General features: G+C 29.2%; 2 protein-coding genes across 5 annotated transcripts; both read right to left on the bottom strand.

Moving 5' to 3' along the window:
- Nucleotides 1–6,198: 6,198 nt before the first annotated feature.
- On the bottom strand, nt 6,199–6,899 carry LOC149894439 (uncharacterized). The gene has a single exon (XM_090072678.1). The coding sequence runs from the start codon at nt 6,821–6,823 to the stop codon at nt 6,332–6,334; it is 492 nt and encodes a 163-aa protein (XP_089928804.1). The 5' UTR covers nt 6,824–6,899; the 3' UTR covers nt 6,199–6,331.
- Nucleotides 6,900–9,115: 2,216 nt separating this feature from the next.
- LOC145192102 (RNA-binding protein 5-like) lies at nt 9,116–20,884 on the bottom strand. Of its 4 annotated transcripts, none has more exons than XM_090076926.1 (21): nt 20,368–20,884; nt 20,092–20,244; nt 19,348–19,491; nt 19,003–19,098; nt 16,997–17,075; nt 16,645–16,716; nt 16,477–16,520; nt 16,239–16,355; nt 14,393–14,520; nt 14,005–14,077; nt 13,545–13,581; nt 13,153–13,194; nt 12,797–12,915; nt 12,601–12,674; nt 12,405–12,493; nt 12,222–12,265; nt 11,629–11,823; nt 11,284–11,380; nt 9,650–9,810; nt 9,483–9,506; nt 9,116–9,379 (listed from the first exon to the last, which is right to left on the bottom strand). In XM_090076926.1, exons 1-21 carry the CDS (start codon nt 20,707–20,709, stop codon nt 9,377–9,379), a joined length of 2,133 nt encoding a protein of 710 aa, XP_089933052.1. In that variant the 5' UTR covers nt 20,710–20,884; the 3' UTR covers nt 9,116–9,376. The 4 variants fall into 4 exon arrangements, 2 of the variants coding, with proteins under 2 accessions (XP_089933052.1, XP_089933053.1); XM_090076927.1 differs by having other exon boundaries at nt 12,423–12,493; XR_016449349.1 differs by lacking the exon at nt 13,545–13,581.
- Between the last annotated feature and the right edge of the window lie 14 nt (nt 20,885–20,898).

The following is a 20,898-nucleotide window of genomic DNA, read 5'->3' as shown; positions in this document are numbered from 1 at the left end:
GCGTTTTTACATATTGACCGTCATCTAAATTCATACCTCCATTTTTAGGTCCGCATTTGTTGAACTGAATTTCGATTGCCTCTCGAACTTTTCTTTCAAATTTTTTGGGTTCTACTTTTAGCGTCTTTACTTGATCCCATTTTATATTACCTGAACATTTAATTTTATGATGGCCAATTGCATATTGTTCTAATTTTTCTTCAAAAACATTTTTTTGGTGTTGTTTTGTTCTTGTTGCTATTTTCATTTTTGTTTCACCGATGTATTTTTGTTTACACTCGCATTCTATTAGGTATACTCCGGGATGGCTATTTGATGGTAGTTTTGTTTTGTTGCGCGAAGTTAGTAAAGATTTAAGATTTGCACTGGATTTAAAGACTGCCCTGTAACCTGCTTTCCTAAAGATTTTTCGAAGTTTTGGTGATAATACTGGGATCCACGGTAGTGATATAGTTGGCATAGTTGCTTTGTTGTTAGATAAAACTATTTCATTATTTGAGTGTCGTTTTTTTATAACAATATTTGCAAGGTCTTGTAATTTCTTCTTTTCGTATCCATTTTCAGCAAACACATTTATTAGGAAATCGATTTCTTTATTCAAAAATTTTTCAGAGCAAATTGATAAAGCTCTATGAATAAATCCTTTAAATATTCCTTCCAAGATTTTTGGATCGTGGTTTGAATTGGGCTTAACCTGAATATTTGTTATTGCTTTTTTTCGATGTATGTTAAAATCATATTTACCTTTTTGATTATTCGTTATTTGGATGTCTAAAAAATTTAATCTTTTATTTTCATCTTCCAATTCAATTGTGTATTTGATGGCATGATGTTGACTGTTTAATATTTGTTGAAAACGGATGGCATTATCTTTATTTGTAAATCTTGCGTGGCTATCATCTACGTACCTGAAAAACGATTTTATTTCTAACGGTGGATTAGAATGAAGCGCAATATTGATTGCTTTATTTTCAAAAAATTGCAGGAAACCTTCCGCAAGTACTACCATGAGTGAAAGTCCTATTGGACCTGAATCTACAAGTTCATGAATTTCTTCATTCCATAAAAAATAACATTTATATAAACACAGTTCTATTAGTGATTTTATTTCTGAAACGCTTATTTTTGTTAGTTTATTTAAATTTGAGAAGTGCTCTAACATATCAAGAAGAATTTTTGTAGCCTCTCCCAGAGGAATTGATGGATATAAATTGACAACGTCATAAGATACTTGTATTTCATCATTTGATATATTCCAAAGTTTAGCTGTTTTTACAAAAGTTGACGAATTTTTTAACTTTGTTATGTTTTTATCTAAGATTGGTAAAAATATATTTACTAGATATTGTGATATTCCATAACTTGGTGTCCCGATGGTTGAAACTACTAATCGCATAGGGTATGATTTTTCCGGTTTGTGCGCTTTAATTACACCATACATACGTGGCGGTACTGGGTCGCTTGGGTAAAGACTTTCATATTCTTTTTTGGTAAATCGCCCTTTTTTATTCAATTTTGATAGGTAAGTTCTAATTTTAGTAGCAAATGAAATGGTAGGGTCCTCTTTAATTATCTTTGTTTTGCCAATCTCTTGACGAATTTTGTCAATGGCTTTGTTGTGTTCTATTCTAACAAAGCCTGCTCCTTTATCAAAAGAGTATATATCAATGTTTCTGTCTTCTTTTATTTGTTTTAATGCTTCCCTCTGTTTATAATTTAAGTTATTGTTTTTTTGCGGTTTAAGCATTTTAAGTTGCCTCAACACGTTTCTGCGTAAGTCTTGTGAACTCTCAATTTTGTTGCAATACTCTAGTTTTAACGCAGTGGATTCTGTTATTGAAATAATGTCTAAATAGGGTATATTTTGTATAGTTGGAACAAATTTTGGTCCTAGTTCTAAAAGATTCCTGTGGTTTTCAGGTATTTCCGTTTCCGTTTCCGTTTCACTCATGGTAGTACTTGCGGAAGGTTTCCTGCAATTTTTTGAAAATAAAGCAATCAATATTGCGCTTCATTCTAATCCACCGTTAGAAATAAAATCGTTTTTCAGGTACGTAGATGATAGCCACGCAAGATTTACAAATAAAGATAATGCCATCCGTTTTCAACAAATATTAAACAGTCAACATCATGCCATCAAATACACAATTGAATTGGAAGATGAAAATAAAAGATTAAATTTTTTAGACATCCAAATAACGAATAATCAAAAAGGTAAATATGATTTTAACATACATCGAAAAAAAGCAATAACAAATATTCAGGTTAAGCCCAATTCAAACCACGATCCAAAAATCTTGGAAGGAATATTTAAAGGATTTATTCATAGAGCTTTATCAATTTGCTCTGAAAAATTTTTGAATAAAGAAATCGATTTCCTAATAAATGTGTTTGCTGAAAATGGATACGAAAAGAAGAAATTACAAGACCTTGCAAATATTGTTATAAAAAAACGACACTCAAATAATGAAATAGTTTTATCTAACAACAAAGCAACTATGCCAACTATATCACTACCGTGGATCCCAGTATTATCACCAAAACTTCGAAAAATCTTTAGGAAAGCAGGTTACAGGGCAGTCTTTAAATCCAGTGCAAATCTTAAATCTTTACTAACTTCGCGCAACAAAACAAAACTACCATCAAATAGCCATCCCGGAGTATACCTAATAGAATGCGAGTGTAAACAAAAATACATCGGTGAAACAAAAATGAAAATAGCAACAAGAACAAAACAACACCAAAAAAATGTTTTTGAAGAAAAATTAGAACAATATGCAATTGGCCATCATAAAATTAAATGTTCAGGTAATATAAAATGGGATCAAGTAAAGACGCTAAAAGTAGAACCCAAAAAATTTGAAAGAAAAGTTCGAGAGGCAATCGAAATTCAGTTCAACAAATGCGGACCTAAAAATGGAGGTATGAATTTAGATGACGGTCAATATGTAAAAACGCAATTCTGGACGCCATACTTTTTATACCTACGAAATATTAAAGAAGCCCAACTAAAGCGAAGTTTAAAGAAGCCATTAAAACGTGACATTACCGTTAATGTTTGTTTGTAATTTAATTTAATAATATTTGTAATTAAAGCTGAAGATGCTAGTATCAATAATCTAGCGAAAATTTCTTAGATAAAATAAAAAATTAGTATTGAGAGAATTCGTATTTATTGAAGTTCATATATTAAATTTATTCAACTCTCATACAAGATGTCGTCATTTAAATATATATATATATATATATATATATATATATATATATATATATATATATATATATATATAATTGATATATACTATACATTACATCATGTTATCATTGTTAATTTTATATACTGTAATATCTCTGCTGTTTTTGAATAGAATGATTAAATTGCCATTATTATTACCCTTGTTATATATCATTAGCACTGCTAGTAGTTTACTTTACATTAGTTTATAACTATTTGTATATAAACTTGAATGTAAAATCTTTATTTAGAAATATGATTGATTGATTACATACTTATATTATGTTAATATATACTATATATTACATACTTATACTATAACATTTGTAAATATATATATATAAATATATATGTGTGTATATATATATATATATATATATATATATATATATATATATATATATATATATATATATATACATATATACATATATATAAAATATAATGTAGCAATACATATTTTTATTTAAATAGTTTGCTAATTAAAACATACTAAGCTTCCCAAAAAGAACCTCTTTGTTTTCTCTGATTTTTATTGCTAGTAACATTTTAAGTTCTTTAAACAGCATTTTATTTTGTTGTGTATTATTTTGTTGTGTATTTGTGTATTATATGGCATATTTATCGACTATTTATACTTTTCTTTAGTCAAACACTATGAAAAATTTGTTTAACCAAAATTACTATCGAAAACCATCATAAATAAGTATGGAATTATAAATTCATGCATGCATTGTTAACGAAGCACAACAAGGAACTGAATAATCGATTAAATGCAGATTTTAAGTAATTAGTTTATTATGAAGTTACCAAAATCCTTTTAAGCTTTATCTATAAAATATCTGCATAAAAACACAAACAAAGAATGTTCAATGATTTTGAAGCGCTAATGTTGTTCCAACAATGGCCGCCAAAAATCACGAAGAAAATATCTAAAGTTTTTTTTCGAAAAAACGCATTTTTTATCTGAAAAGGCGATTCCCTTGTTCGTTTATAGCATTGGATTTAATAGCGAAGTTTTTATCTTAAAAACGGAGTTTTTTGAATGTTTATAGCAATGGACTTTTTTTTTCTTCGCTTTTTACGGTAAAAACTTCGTGTTTTACGGAAAAAACTTCGTTTTTTATGTTTATAGCATCGGCCCCTGTTTATGCGGTCATCAAAAAGCCTTTCAAAGCAAAATCGCTAAGTATTACCGAGTTCTCGACACTTCAGTGTTCGTTGTTGAAAGAAATAAGTATACGTCGACTTTTCTACCCTACCTTCTGAATCAAAGTATGAAAAAACAATACAATTCAATATCGATGTCTTTTAGCTTGTAGATAACGAGAAAATTTGTGCTTAACAATTTAAACCTTTTTTTTTTGAAACATTCATCTTTAAGTTTAAGGACAAAATGTGTCATCCACCATATTTTTGTCAATAATATTTTTTTCAACTTAGCCCAACTTTTGCTAAGTATTATTCAGCTTAGACAACAAATTTTCAAAAACAGTTTTTTTTAAAAAGAAGTTATAGAAGGTAGGACGAACTACCATAAAATTTGGACTGGCCTTAAATCACCTGAGTATCCTAAAAATAAAGATTTTTCTCTGATTTCAGCTGCTACCATTAATATTGCTAAAGCTGTATTTATATAGATGGTATAACAATATCAACTGTAACAGCTGAAATAAATGATAGTAATTCTGCCAAAAGCATTTCAAAATTATAAAGTTTTTCTGAAATTACGCTGATTGTGAACATAAAATTGCATAGCATTCTCATGACCATATCTTGTGGATATCCCATTAGTAACAATGAGTTAGATTTATACTGTCACTGAAATAGCTAAACTTAGAGTGAATTTTTATGGCTGGTATGTTATGTCTCCTACTGTACGCAAACTGCTACTGCATAGTACTTTTATATTACATAAATTAATTTTGCCAATTGTGTTATGTTTTGAGGATGTATTGATGAGTTTGAATAAATAACAAAATTAAGAAAGCATAAGAATTGTTTAGGAAAACCATTTCCAGATGAAGTTATCAAAATGATTGTAAGGTAAATAATGAAATATACATAACAAATAGAAAAAAAGTTTCATTTTTTTGAACAAACAGCCTTTAAAAACCATTGTTTAAAAATCATTGTTAAACAAATATCAAATAGAGTAATGTACCAAGATTTTGTATATTGGCTTGAAAATTCTAAAATTTTAATTAAAATTATGTTTTACGCGTGCAGCCAAATCTTGCGCGCTCATGAACGCGTATACATGCAAGGTACACGTCAAAAGTGCGCGTAAAAAACATTTTTGTTAAAAAATTTGAATCCTTTGACTCAAGAAACTATTATTTCACATATAATAACGATATTTATTAAGTTTTATTGAGTTTTTGCCGTTTTTTGATTATCCTAAGCCACTGTATGCTGTCTTTTACATCTTGATAAGGAAACTGGTCAAAATGACTGTTTACAAAATGAATTTTTATACTTATTTTGAATCAGAGATCTCCAAAAGCTTTCAACATTCTAACAACTAAATCTGCAGAGTTTTCTGTTTTTTTCTTTCCCAGTTTTTACAACAGCCACAAACGACAACAAAGCTGTTTTCTCCTTGCTATCCATTGTTTTAACAAAATCTTTATAATTTAAAAAAATAGAGAACTTTTGGTCCATTAAAAAGCTCCTGGCTTACACACGCCGTTTACATGTCCGCCAAAACGGTGGACATGTAATCGGCGCACCCCCTTTAAGTTCGGTAAAACCGACAGTTTACGAGTCTGCTGGTTTGGTGTATTTTACAGAATCGGAAATCGAGCGGCATTGTGTTTCGAACGGTACGGAAGAAAAAACATAAATAAACAGTTTCATTCTTCAACTAAATTTTATATAGAAAAAACTTTTTATAAACTCTAATAAAACAAAGTAAACTGAAAACATTTTTATTTTATTTCATTAGAGAGGATACTTGTCATGTATATGTTGCAAATAAAGTGTAAAGTTTTGTCAAAGATTCTCAGACTTGAAAGCAAAATACTCCCTGTATATAGCTTCATCAAGTCGACTCCACTTTAAATCACCTTGTGATCCGCAAACAAACTTCAATCTTCACTTTATTCGACTCCAAATGGCCACAACATGGTTTGATGTTGCTTGGGTTACAGGATCAACAAAGTTAGTTGTGTGGTTTACTGTCAGATAGTTATAGCCTATGTTTTTCAAATTATTGTAGGCAGCCCATTGATCTGAATGAATGGTAGAAACAACAGCAACCCATCTTTGAATTAAGGGAATCAATGATGCAGCAGATCGATCCTCTACATGGGTTAAATATCGTTTTTTATTTGTTACATCATAAGCTCCAAATACCCAATGTTGTTCAACAACATGCCCTACATTGTTCTTTCTTTTAAACATCAATGTCTCATCTATTTCAACAACATGGCCAGGGCCACCTAACTGATTTTTGTTAGCAATATCAATTAATTTAAAGGAACAAATGTCCCTGAAATACTGGTACCACTGAATTGATGTATTGCTGCAAACACCAACTATATCACTGGCTGTTGTTACAGGGACCTCTGCAACCCATAAGAACATTAGTTGTAGAATATCGCTAATACTAAGTGAAGAAGAACTTTGAAAAAAACCATTTCTTATTGTTTTTGTCCTCTTACATTTGCAACATCTCCAGATATGTTTATCCTAAATGAAGAGTAAACTTGATGAATCTATTTATCTGATAACAAATATTAATACAAAAAGTTAAACAAAAAAATCAAAACTTAGCTTAAAAAAACCTTTAAACAAAGCAAAAGTAAACAATAACAACACTCATTAACTAAAAGTTTAAGACTTTTCGAAAATATTTACTTGACAGCGATTATACTTTTGAACATTCATAGCATGTCCACATTCACAATAGTTCTGAGAATCAATTATTCTGTGGTGCTATAGAAATCTTGTTAAATTTTCTTCATTATTTAGTTTAATAAAATGTGTTAGAGGAGACATCTTCAAAGGTTTGAGAAGTTAAGCTTGAGTGAGATATTAAAACGTGATTGAAAAAAAAACTGTTTATTTATGAGTATTTTTTTCTTCCATTCGAAACCCAATGCCGTTCGATTTCCGTTTCTGTAAAATACACCAAACCAGCAGACTCGTAAACTGTCGGTTTTACCGAACTTAAAGGGGGTGCGCCGATTACATGTCCGCTGCTGTTTTTCTTCAATTGACAAACCCGGAAATACCGTTTATCTTCATTTCTTCTAACGGTAAGAGCCCAAAATATCGCCTCCAGTTTGACGGCCGCCGCTGCTAGTTACGAGCGAGAAGCAACTAGAGACGGTCTCCAAATCATCATGCCTCCAAAATACGCTGTTTATCAACTCTGAAATAAAATTCTGCTTAGTGCAGAAAATGAATTTTCAAGGAAACGGTTGAAAAACTCAACCTGTTTGTAACCTAGTTGAGTTTTTTAACCACTTTTCTCATAGTTCGCTGCTTTGTTTCGAAGAAAATTTGAAATTTATGAAAAAACTGGTAAAATATTTTTCACAAAAGATTTCCTTAATAGTCGTTTTTTCTGAAAAACCTAAAATTTACTTTTCAAATGGGCCATGAAAATTACACCGATAAAAAAATATTTGTTGATCAGAAACCTCCGCACCAATTTAAAAAAAATTAAGATAGTGTCGTATGTCCACCTACCAAGTTACCAACCTTTTAAAGTTTGAATAGTAAATCAAAAGACAGGACTGAAATCGCTGGACATGATCAAAAAAATTGTACGTTTAGTCTAACAGAACCCCAAAGTTACTTCTACCAAGATCAAACAGGATTTGAATGACTTCTTTGTGGCAAAAAGAAGATATTTGATATACCTGATATACATTTTTGATATACCTGATATACATTTTTGATATACCTGATATACATTTTTGATATACCTGATATACATTTTTGATATACCTGATATACATTTTTGATATACATTTGTTATACCTAAAAGTTAGAATCTCTAGAAAAACTTCTGATAAGAAAATATTTTGAAAAAAGATTTGTGTTGGTCAAGAAACAGCTCAATTGGCCTTTGAAAATACGGCACAAAATCTTGCGGTCTGACAAAAAATGGCACAATACTCTAACAAAAATAAAACATTTTTGGCTCTGCTGGTACTCGTCAATGACAGAAGACCGCCACAAAAAGCTTACAAAACCAGTATACTTAAGGTAAAAACTAACTGTAAAACACATTAGAGAAGAGTTCAATATTTAAGGCTGTTCTTCGTACTATGGATCAATAACTCTTCGAAGATATCCTTCAAAGTTAAACCCAACGCTAAGTAGAAGATTCTTTTAAAAATAAGTTAACAAAAATTAGTTTCAATCAAATAAGATTCAGGTTTTGAAGTTACGAAGCCCAGTCACCAGACCTGAATCTTATAGAAAATCTGTAAACTGATGTTAAAAAATTTGTTTTAAAACTTGACTTTACTAAGCTTTTCATTAATCCCAACTTGTGTAAGTCGTATAATCCTATTGCTGTTTATAACTGCTGGATATTTAGAATGTTGTGACTGACTCATTTGGTAGACATTGCATGGCTGCTATGTCTGCTATAGCAACAACTTTTGAGTCACAAATATCTTGAACTTATTTCCTATTGAATTGAAATTAAAACTGAATATAAATAATGAACGAAAAAGAAGAAGAAAAAAAAGAAGTTATTTGATGACGAAAGAGAAGTTGTTTAATGGCGAAAAAATCAACAACATGACAGTGTAATGTGATAAGCAAAAAATTTCAAACGCACATAGCACTCGCTATACTTAATTCAGCTATGTTCACTTGTTCAGATGTCACATAAAAAGCAGTAAAAAAAAAAATCAATTGTCTTGCATCATATACTGAAAATACGATGAAAATTTTCCAAAAACAAATGCATTTTGTCTCTAAGTTATATTATATACAGAAGCCATCTAAATATAAAACTGAAAAAACTCTTCTAAAACAAAAATACGCCGGGCCAAGTAGCGTTTCGATTAAAAAAAACCATGTCCCTTTTCTCTTGTGAGCATCTCTGTAGCACACCAAGCAATACTTTTATTGCAATAGGCCAGCAATAATAGCAATAATACGTCTCGATTGGCTTTACTAAAATGAATAAAGTTTATCATGACAGCATTATAGCGCCAAAACCAAAGAATGGAATCATGAAAAAAATTTTTCATAAAGAAAAAACAGAAATTTTACTCACTTTGTTCAAATTCGCCAAATTTTGCTAAAGAAAAAAATAGAAATAAAAATAAAAATGACAATATAGATACCTCGTAAAACATGTTTTGATTACTAAAATACTAGATGATGTACTCATTTATAGATGAGACAGAATGAAAAACAAAAAAAACATAATATGGTCGTTACCTTATGAAGCTGTGACATCTGTATATGCTTCATTAGCACATCTTTACTTGGGAATTGACGCTTGCATAACAAGCATGCTAGTTTATCAACGTCGATAAATCTATCGTCGATATGTTCGTCGTCGTCATCATCAGGAAAATCTGGAACCAGACTAGTTGGTCCTATTGCAAAAAAACATTTATTGAGTTTTTTACATTTGAAAAACTCAGAAATGCGATGTCACTAGTCAATTGAGTGTCAGTTTTGGACCTTTTTTAAAATTTTTTTTATTTTTAAAATTAGTTGGCAAACTAAAAGTTGCAAAATTTTACTGAAAATCCAAATCTGGTAATTATTATGTAAATCTTTTGTATTCCAAATTAAAGTATTTTTTGCTTTAGTGATTTGCTTCTTAATGACTGCCTAAATACAACATAGGCCTGTCGGGTGGATGAATGAGGCTAGGGCCGACTTACTCTGGGGATAGCTTTCCGGTCACCATACTTGCTCTATAACCTTTTTGGTTAAGAAGTAAAATGCTAAAATAAGTCAAAGAATAGAGATGTTATTCATTTATCGAACACTTGGCGCCAGGCTATTTTTTAAAATTTATTTATATTTAAGTAGTAAATCATGGGAAACCCTATCAGTGCAATGGAGCCTGCATTAGAGAGTATTAAAGTTGAACTAAGCAGAAAGACTTATAGTAGTTAGGATATTAGACATATAACCATAAATAGCATAAGGTCTCATGATAATCTAAATTTAGTTATTTTTACTTTTTTACTATAAAATAATCTTCTATTCAAGTATCTACTTATACAACAGCTGCAATCGCTACAGCAGCTCTCATTGATGAAGGATTGGGCACAACAGATAATCAAGATCATAGTCTAGTTTTTAGAGCACTATAAAGGAAAAACACTAAATTGAACATGGGGTAGATTAATTCATTTTAGTCCTGACACAACAGATAACATATATTGCTATATAAGATATATAGGAATGTACTGCCAGCTGTAACAGCTTATATTTCAAAAAAAAAAAAGGTTGTTTAGTAGTATATAAGGCACTGCTTTTTTCCAGCCTTGAAAAGGATAAGATATGAATTGAAATTTTAAGTGGTAGACTATCTGCAGACAGTTTCTATTCTGAATTCTGTTGCTGATAAACAGCTAGACCTGATACCGTGAGAATCAGCAGTTTACAAGCCAATTCTGACTTTGTCTCTCACAACTTCTGATATAAGGGAGATTCTATAAAAACCTATGAAAGTGACATATATATTCAAAGGGTTTATATGACATTCAGACGTGCACAGTTAGACTTTTTTTATGGCTTTACAATAAAAGACTTCTGGATATAATGATTTAAATGTAAAAATTATTTTTTGAGCATTTAGAAAAAATGTTCTTCATTTCCCTCAATGAATTATAAATTTAAAATGACTTAAAAATAAAAAAATTGGCTAAAATTTTTAAAGAGTGCAAATTCCTCAAGAAAAACCTTTTCTTGTAAAAACAAAACCATACTTAGATTAATTTTATAACTTTTTTTTTAAAAATTATTCAAGTTGACTACTATTTTCAATTAGTATCAATTTGCAATAATATTTTACTCGGTTTTTGTGACATGCTTGCAATAAGATTACTTACTGGGTTTTTGTGACATGCTAGGAGAAAGGGCAGCGCCCATTTTAAGTACAGTAGTGTCATCTTCATAGTCTGGAACAAACAAAGATCGAATACTATCCTAAAAAAAGAAATAATACCAATATATAGCATCAATTTTTATTACATCACCTTGGAAAGCCATCAAAATTAGCTACATAAAGTTTACTGCAGTTTTTAAAAGAGAATATAATTCATTAGAAAAAAAAAAGGGATAGTCTAATCAGAAATATGAATTCCCTTCTCTAAATGAATGGATAAAAAAGTAAAAAAAAAAAGGAGAGCTTTTTTTGGGAAACTTTCAAATAAACTTTTTATTATTTTTTAAACCTTTACAGCTGCTGTAGCACTGAGGGTACTTGCTTGCTTGCTTAGCACAATTTTTTCTTGCAATATTTTCTTTCTCAATTCTTCTTCTTTCATTTCTAACATTTTTAGTTCTTCTTGCGCTTGTTGAACAGCAACTTTTTTTGCTTGAGTAGCAGTGTTCATTTTCTTTGCCCAACGCTCCATATCTTTTGCTATCTAAAAATTATTGATTTGCATTAATAAGGCACAAAGAACAAAGTGCATAAAAAACCAGGCTAACTATATAGATTCCAACACAAGTAATTCAATTATGATTGCACTGCTGAAAACCTGGACTTAATATACCATGTTTTTATATTAATATAATGAACAACAAAATATAAATAAAGTATGCATCAATGCAAAAATATGACTATACAGGATATATAATTTCCTGGTCTCATTTGCTGTAATTTATGTTGGAATGTTAGTGAAACACATTTTTTATCTAATGTTTACAGAAAATGCCTGACCTCCATTTTAAAGCTACTTCTCCCTTATATACAGTATTGCCTATCATCTTCCTGATTTCTTTCAAGTAAGCTCTTCATAAAAAAGGAAAAAATTTTAAGTACCTTTCTAGCTTCTTTTGGTTTCTTTCCACTCAAACCAACTTTATCTAAGTGGTAAATTATGAATCTTAGAGGAAGACAAATCTTTATTGAAGCAAGAAAAAAAACTTCCAGAATTTTATCCAAAGAACTTCTGATTACAAAAAAAAAAAGTGCTGACAAAGTATTTTGCTACATTTTCTTAACTGGTATTTGTAATAACACCTTTATCACTTTTCTCTTGTGGCGCAGCCTCAACTGTATTGTTTGTGTTAGTGTTTGGAAGAATAGGGGTTCTAAAACAAATATTAAAATATATGAAAACTCACAGGTTTAATTGGGATGTTTTGCTGCAACCAGATTTCTAAGAATAAAAACATTTTAAAAAAAGCTTAAAAATTACCCATCTTGATTAACAGCTTGATACCGAGCACCATTCCAAAACAAATACTGACCAGTAGTTGCATTATAATAGTACTAGTTCAAGGAAAGAAAACTTTACATAAAGAAAATTCATTTTTTAAATAACAAAACATAAAGAACTGAAAAAAAACAACAAATAAAATTAACTTCAAATGCTTCAACATGTTTCAACTTACTCCAGAATTTGGATCATAATAAAGTTCAGTAGTAGAATCATAATAATAGCCTGTTGCAGAATCAAAGGTGTATGAAGATGACAGCGGCTGATTTGGAACAGGTGGTTTGAGCTTTTGACCTAAAGAAAACCTCTTTACCTAAATCTGTTTTTTTTTAATAAAATTCTTTAAATAATATAACAAAAAATAAACTTAAAGCAAACCTACAAGCTTTGTTCTTATCATTTATTCCAAATATTTCTTAAAATAAGATTTTCTGCATTTAAAATAAGTTAATTTCAGCTTATGAATCTATTGAAATGAGTTTTAACATCATCAAAAACCTTTCTATTTTTACATTAAAAAATTCTGCACACCTTTCTGGCTGTTGATTGGGTGTTGTGATTGTTGATGTTGAGCTACAAAAAAGAAGGGAAAAAACTTTCAATGTATGTTTCAAAACTGTTATCCGATTTAAAGGTATTTGCCATTGAAATTGATTTGGTAGAAAACTTGAGCGCTTAAAATTTTGCCATAAAAAACTGCAGAGGGAATAAAGTTGATTAAAATTATCAATCTACCTTTTCATTTTTTTCTTTTTTTGAAAAAATACTTAACAAGCTGGTATATTTTAATTTTAGCCAGGTTGTAATTATAACCAAAGAATTTGCTAATTTTAATTATTTTTTCCCTCCAAATCAATGGCAGCCATGCTCATTCATACTACCTTTTCCAACATGAGATCTGTTCACACTATAAGTATTCATACCTGGAGTATTGTACGAATCGGCGAAGCCTTGCGAGTACTATATCAAAAAATAAAGACGAAAAATGAGTGAGCAACGAATAAGTAACAACTTTTTGTTGTTTTGCACTGAGACACCGACGACTGTGTTACCTGCTTTCCCTTATACATCCATTCATCATTATGTAGTTTAATCTGCAGCTTGTTCCAAAACTTTTTTAATATTGTTTTAAATTGAGTAATAACATTCAATATTGATGAGTCTTAACTTCAGTCGTTTTTCTACCATTATAAATAATTATTGGAAAACTGATCTATTATTGAGATAAATTACAGAATAAAAATAAAAATAAAAAATCATAACTTCAGTCAAAACAAATATTTTAAAATGAAGGAGTGTTAATAATTGGAAATATCGATGAAAAAATAAATAAATAAAAAAAATCTTTAAATAATTCTTTCTATAAAAAAAACAAACAACAACCTCAGTTTTTGAAGAGGCATTCCCTTGAGCTACTGCAAGGCTGGCAGCAGTCTGTATATTACTCTGAGCAAGTCTAAATGAAAACAGATTTAATATACTAAACAATTTGGAAACTGAAAAACTTCTTCAAATGAGTAAGCAGTAGAAAGAAAAAGAAAACAGATATAGATAAAAGATATTACTCAATTTTCAGCCATAAACCATTGCAAAACAAAAATAAAAAAGTATACCAAATTACATATTAAGTTATATAATTAATTTTCACCACAGTTTTTAGTCATTAAATATTTTTAAAATGCGCACCATTTAAATATTAGGTTCAACATATTAAAAACCTTTTTTATTCTTAATTTTACTTTACATAAGATAAAGGAAATATAAACACAACCTGCTATTTCCTTTGCTTGCAAGAGGTGCATTGTAACCATGGCGAGCAAAACCAGCTGTGACGCGTCTATTTTCAATTTCAAGGGGTGGATTAGATCTTTCAATTATGTCTAACAATGCCTGTGCATCCTATGAGTGTAATTAAAGCAGTTTCAGATAGACAGATTATACAACCTTTAAAAAATACAATATTAAGAAAATACAAAATGGTAAATATACAATATGGTGGCTTTGAATCTTTAAAAACTTTTACTTACAAATATAAGAAACAGTCAAACTTTTAATTTTCAGTGAGAAGTAATAAAGGTTGAATAAAATACTGCCACATCACATGATTCATAAACTGAAGTAAGTTTCTTTTATGCTATATTTATTCCTTGGAAGTAAACACATCCTCCTACATGTCAAATTACTCCTATGCTGTGAAATTATCAAGTGTTTTCTTTAACTCATTACTTGTTCATTAATTTTCTTTTTTGAAGCACTTTATCAATGCAAAATCATAACCTCCAGAATGTAAATGTTTCTAGATATATTTGGGAAATCTCTGCTTGCAATGTACCCCTTAACAGGAGAAGCATAGCAAAACGTTTGTGGTTCCATTCATCCAACTTTTTTACTTAGGGCAATAACAAAAAAGTAAAAACTTCATACTGCAGAAAACAGCAGGGTTTTACTAATCTGCTAATGCCTCAGCAATTTCTCATCAAATGACTTTCTAGAAGCCAGGACCAGGCAATTTTACTTGGTAATTTCTTCATCAGGTTATTGAGAAAAATCTTTTTACAGACACACAAAAGAATTATATCTTAATTAAATTTCCTTAATACAATTTTTTACTTTTTTTACTAATCCTTATATAATTATTGTTAATGCTTCAGCAATTTCTTTTTGGTTTTGCTGATGTGTTAAATTAAAACCTACTTGTTATTATTAAAACTTTTGGGGAAGATATTTGAACTATGGAGCCATCTCTATCCATATTTAATGACTTTACAAAGTTTTTTATGTTCATATTTGATAAGAATGCATGGTAAAAAAAAAACATTAAACCAACCAACAAATGATATGACCATGTGATCATGATGATATTGTGACCAGCTATCATGAATTGAGCAATTTTCAAATCCACTCAGGTTTCACTTAAATCCATATATGAAAAAAGTTTGTTTAGGGATTGCTAACAGGACCAAAAATTTTACCAAGAAGAAATTTATACAGAGCATGCTAAAAAACACCACCTTTTCTTTATATTTGATCTTATCATTCAGTTTTGTTTACAATAATTGTAAACATTCAAGTAAAAAATTTTAAACTACAATCTTCTCAAACTTTTAAGGCAATAGATTAAAATAACATTTAAACCTTTTTTTATTTTTACTAAAAATTCTAACTTTTATAAATCTTTACATACTTAGATTAAACCACCTCATTAAAAGCCATTTTTAATTTCCACTTAAAAAATTTGTTGTAAATCTTCATAAGATTCACTTATATTGCAGAAAATATATTTTATGTCTAAATTTTCACTTATATTGCAGAAAATATATTTTATGTCTAAACTTTCATTTATATTGCAGAAAATATATTTTTTATGTCTAAACTATCACTTATATTGCAGAAAATGGTTTTAGACATAGAACTTTTACATTTGTGTTAAATACATTTATTTCAAGCCTTAACAAACAAAATGAGTTGAATTAATTCTTTTAAAAAATCAAGAAATGTTCTTAAAAATATTTAATGATGACTGAATGTATCACATTTGTCAGTTTCCACATTAATATACTGCCTTTCAAGGAAAGATATTATTAATTGTTAAAAAAATTTATTAAAAAAAAACATACATGTGTATTTCCCATTTCAACAAAAGCAAATCCTCTGGACATGTCTGTAACCTTATCTTTAATAAGTCGAACATCATAAATAGGAAATGAGGTGAGTTGAGAAATGCACATTCTTATCTGAAATATGACATTTCATAGATGAATATAACTTTATTCTAACTCAACTTAAAAGACAAAAAGAGCATTTACAACTAGATCTACAAGCATTATTGACTAATTAGATAAATGTTTAACTTACAGTCTCTTCTGTTGTAGAAAAGTCCATTCCACGCAACATAAGGACTAAAAAAAGTTTCTTGAGGTTACACAATTTATGAAAACAAATATACAGAGAAAAAAAATTGCATGGTTCAAAAACTTCACAGTTCAATTTGTTGAATGGGTCAAAAAACTAAAAAGTTCTAACCATTGCATGGTTCAAGTTTGGATATGTCATCTTTTGTTTCACGGTTACGTATTTCATTGTCATCAAAAGAATCTGAAAACATTTCTTTCATATTTAAAAACAAAAAAACAAGTGTAAAATAACTTAGACTTAATATCTTTTTTAGGTTTATGGAAAAATTAAAACCTACTTTATTTTTTATTTTTAGCAAACAACTATTATCTGTTTTAAGTTCAGTTTCAAAACTTACAATAAATGAATTTTAAACTAAATTTAAATTTTAAAAAAGAATTCAAACAATTTGTTTGAAACCAAAATTACTATTTCAAAAATATTACACAATTATGAAGTTTTGGAACTCATTAAAGTATACCTTTCTGTGGGATGCCACAACGAAAGCACGATGGATTCTTTTCTAGTTGCTTACGACTTCCAAAGTTCAATGCCTTACACTTCAAAATGAAATGTCATTAATAAAAACTTTACAGCAGTTTGCTCAAAAAAAACGTTTATGCATTTTTTTTAAGAATGAATATTTTAAGTCAAAGTTAGAACCATATATCAAAGGATATACATCTTTTAAAAAAGTTTCGAAAAAGATTATATTTTCTTCAAAAAGTTCTTAGTGAATGAATACTCTATTTATTTACACAAATTAACACCTGATGACTAAAAAATTAGAAAACTTTAAAATTGTTATTATAGCCATAGTTACATAGCTATCAAATTTAATTTAAAATAAATTTGTAAACAGTTATATGATATTTAAAAAAATATATTTATTGGTTTTCAATAACATCATTAAAAGCAATTCGACTTAGACAAACTGAAGTCATTGAGGCATAACGTTTTGCCACTTCCGGATCCATTTTGGCAACTTTTGACAAATTTTAAGACAACTCACGATGCGCTGTTTGAGTTGAGGAATGCTTGTTGCTTGCCAATTATCTTCATAGACTAAGCGTTTCAACTGACCCCAAAAGTCCTCAATGGTCAAACTTCTGGTTCATTGGGTGGATTTTTAACCTTCGGCAAGTATTTGATGTTATTGACATCGAGAAAAGAAACCACTTTCTTTGCATAATGCAAGCTAGCTAAATCTGGCCAGAACAAGTACTCTTCATTTAAGTTTCTTCAATGAAAGGTATTAACCGCTTGCGGAGACATCTGATGTATGCTTGTTTGTCAAAAAACATTAAAGTTTTGAAGTCCTTTTGGGAAATATAATCAAAGAGACTAGCACCTTTTCCTCATACTTCTTCTTTCTTTTGAACTTGATCTCGCTAGTTGTAAATGACACATCGCTAGAATAGAAGCCATTGTTGCCAGCCAATGTTGTATTCCCATATGTGAAATATGATTCATCATCCAAGACAAAATCAAAATTCCTAAAATTGCAATACATATGCTGACACAAAGGTTTGATTCGATGTTGAATCTTTTTCTTCTTGTAATATCTAAATTCGTCTTATTTTTAAGAATTTTAGATATATATGATTGGTCACAATTGAATCTTCAAGCTACTTGACATTGTGAAACACCGTGATGATGATCAAATGCCTTTTTCAATTGGTCTAAGTGCTTTTTGTCCATTTTTTTTCACATTTGGACCGCTTCCATTTTTTTGTTGATAGCCTAAATTGTCTACACATTCTAGAGCATGATATATGTTCGCTTTTGATGCTCCTTCATCTAAAAAGTGTTTTACTGTGAAGATTTTTGGCTTTTCCAGATGCAAATTTCTAAATTGGCAAATGCGTTTTCTTAGGTCTTCTTGCAAACTTGTTTTATACGGAGCCATCTTAATTTATATTTTAAAACTATAATATAATTTCAATAGAGTATTAAATTCCCTATAAATATGCTAATTCATTTCAATTGCATGATTATGAATAGCATACATAAATTGATTTAAATTTTGTCTCATTTTTTAGTCATCAGGTGTTAAAACGAAAAAAATTTAATTAAAAAAAAAACTTTAAAAACTTTGTTACAAGCTCAAGAATGTTATTTCACACAAAAAATTTAAAGTTCATCAGCAGTTAAAAAATTCAATAATAGAAAAATTAGCCAAATAATTTATCTTGTGTAAAAAAACATAATTTAAACAAAGAATTTGCTCCAATAAGTTTTGATTCTACTTCAAGATGCTATTATGAATCTGTTTTTATATATTAATGCAAAAGTGTGCATTAACAATATTAAAGGTTTATTTATAAAATTATATTTAAATATGCATTTTTAATTAAACCTTTCCTTTTTTAGCTTTTGAAAAAGAAAAAAAAAAGTTTTTTAATTTAGATTGCTATAAAAATTATTCAAATTGTTATTACACACAAAATTTAATACACAATGAAAAACATTACTAAATACAAATACCTCTACACAATTCCAGTCAGCATATATTGGTGTATCATTTTTACGAGATTTTGAAAAATTCATGTGTACTTGGCGATCATCAATAAAAAGAACACGCTGAAATTTTTTAGTACAAAATTATTCACCAAAACAAAAAAAAAATTATAGGAATTTCATAACTATAATTTCAGGGTGATTTCAGGTATGAAAAGACACCCAATAACAACTTTTTAATTCCATAAAAAGAAGATTCTCTAAAGATATTTTTAAAAATCTGAAGCATTTATAATGGAAACTTAACATAAGATTTGGAGGGATGGGTATGTGTGTGTGTGTGGGGGGGGGGGGGAGGGATTTAAAACTTACTTTATTAAATTTTAACCATTTTTCAGCATTTTCTATTGAATGAAATTCAACAAATGCATATCCACGATTATCACCAGTATCTCGGTCTCGTATTACCGCTATGTGGCGGCATGTAAAACCATCTGCTTTCACTCTATCTTCAATCTAGTTAAGATATAAAATACCAGCAAAAATTTTTGAAAAAATCAAAATGTTAATTGTTAAAAAAACTAACAAGCCATAATCTTATCTATTACTGTACCCATTATTCAACTATAGCTCAGCCAAAATTTAAAATATTGCTTGCTTTCAATGCTTTTTTGCAAAATCACACTGTCAAATAAATGTTTAACAACTCATACTAAACAAACTTGCTACACTCTGCTTTAAATCATTTTTTTTTTTTTTGCTGAGACAATTCTTCAAAATCAACTCAAATAATTTGATTGTGAAGAAATCTCAGAAAAAGCAACAAAATCATCAAAAATAAAACCGTAATATTACACTAAATAATTTTAAAGCACATTTTTCTTTCATGCAAGTAACTATTTCTACAAAATGGCAAGTAAGGTGATTTTTAAGCAAATTTCATATAATTAAGAGATTTTTTCCCCCCATAATTGCTGTATTAACCTCCATTTGCTATAACTCAATTATAACAAATGGAGGTATTTTGCTTAGACTAATTTTGGAATGATTATGGTCTGGCTTTGACCTTAAAGATCAGAAGTCAAATGTACAGTATTATATTTTTAAAGCTAATACCTTGCGTTCTGTCATATCCAAACCAATATTCTGTAATATGATAGTAGATGATGGGGGCAAAAGTGGTTCACTAGCACCATTGTCTCGCTTATCATTAATGTCTCTTGAACGATGTCTGGGTCTTTCCATATAATAATCATCAAATCTATCATTCTTTTGTAGAAAGAAAAATTAGAATTTGTATTATTTCTTAAGTATATAACCAATAATAGTTTGGAGAGGAAAATAGATGTATAAACTGTTTAAAAAAATTACTTTTTTAAAGAAAATACTTACAAATCTACGCTCTCTTGAGTTGTCTCTATTTCTTGTGTCATCTCTTCTTCTATCATCACGAAAATCTCTTGAGCCAGGTCTCCGATCATTTCTATCTCGTTCATTCCAGTTCCCTCTATTAGGTCTTGGAAAACCTCTTTCAAATTCTCGACTAACTACAAAATCATCATAAATTCTCCTTTGAAGATCTCGAGGTGAACGAGGCTGTCTAGGAGATCTGCTACGCCTGCGCATAGGAGAACATCTCCTACCATTATTATCAACCTCATATGCAAACCCATGATTCCGAGGCTTGTTTCTCATATCTTCATAATTATTTTGCATTGGCATATTATACTCCATATTTAATTATAACTAATTAGAGTAAATAGAGTAATTTAATGTGAAGTGCTTTGATTAAACAATAAAACAAACAATGTATTTCAAAGTGTAAAACACATTGTCCTGAATTATAATTAAAATTCATTCTAAAGATTAAAATGAGAATATAAGAAAACAGGATTCAATTAAAAAAAAAAAAAAAAAAGACAC

The sequence above is a fragment of the Hydra viridissima genome, unplaced genomic scaffold (genome assembly GCF_058129835.1).
Source record: "Hydra viridissima isolate aposymbiotic clone 2 unplaced genomic scaffold, HvirCarnegie_v1 scaffold_1, whole genome shotgun sequence".
Classification (NCBI taxonomy): domain Eukaryota; kingdom Metazoa; phylum Cnidaria; class Hydrozoa; order Anthoathecata; family Hydridae; genus Hydra; species Hydra viridissima.
This window is presented reverse-complemented; position numbering and strand designations above follow the sequence as displayed.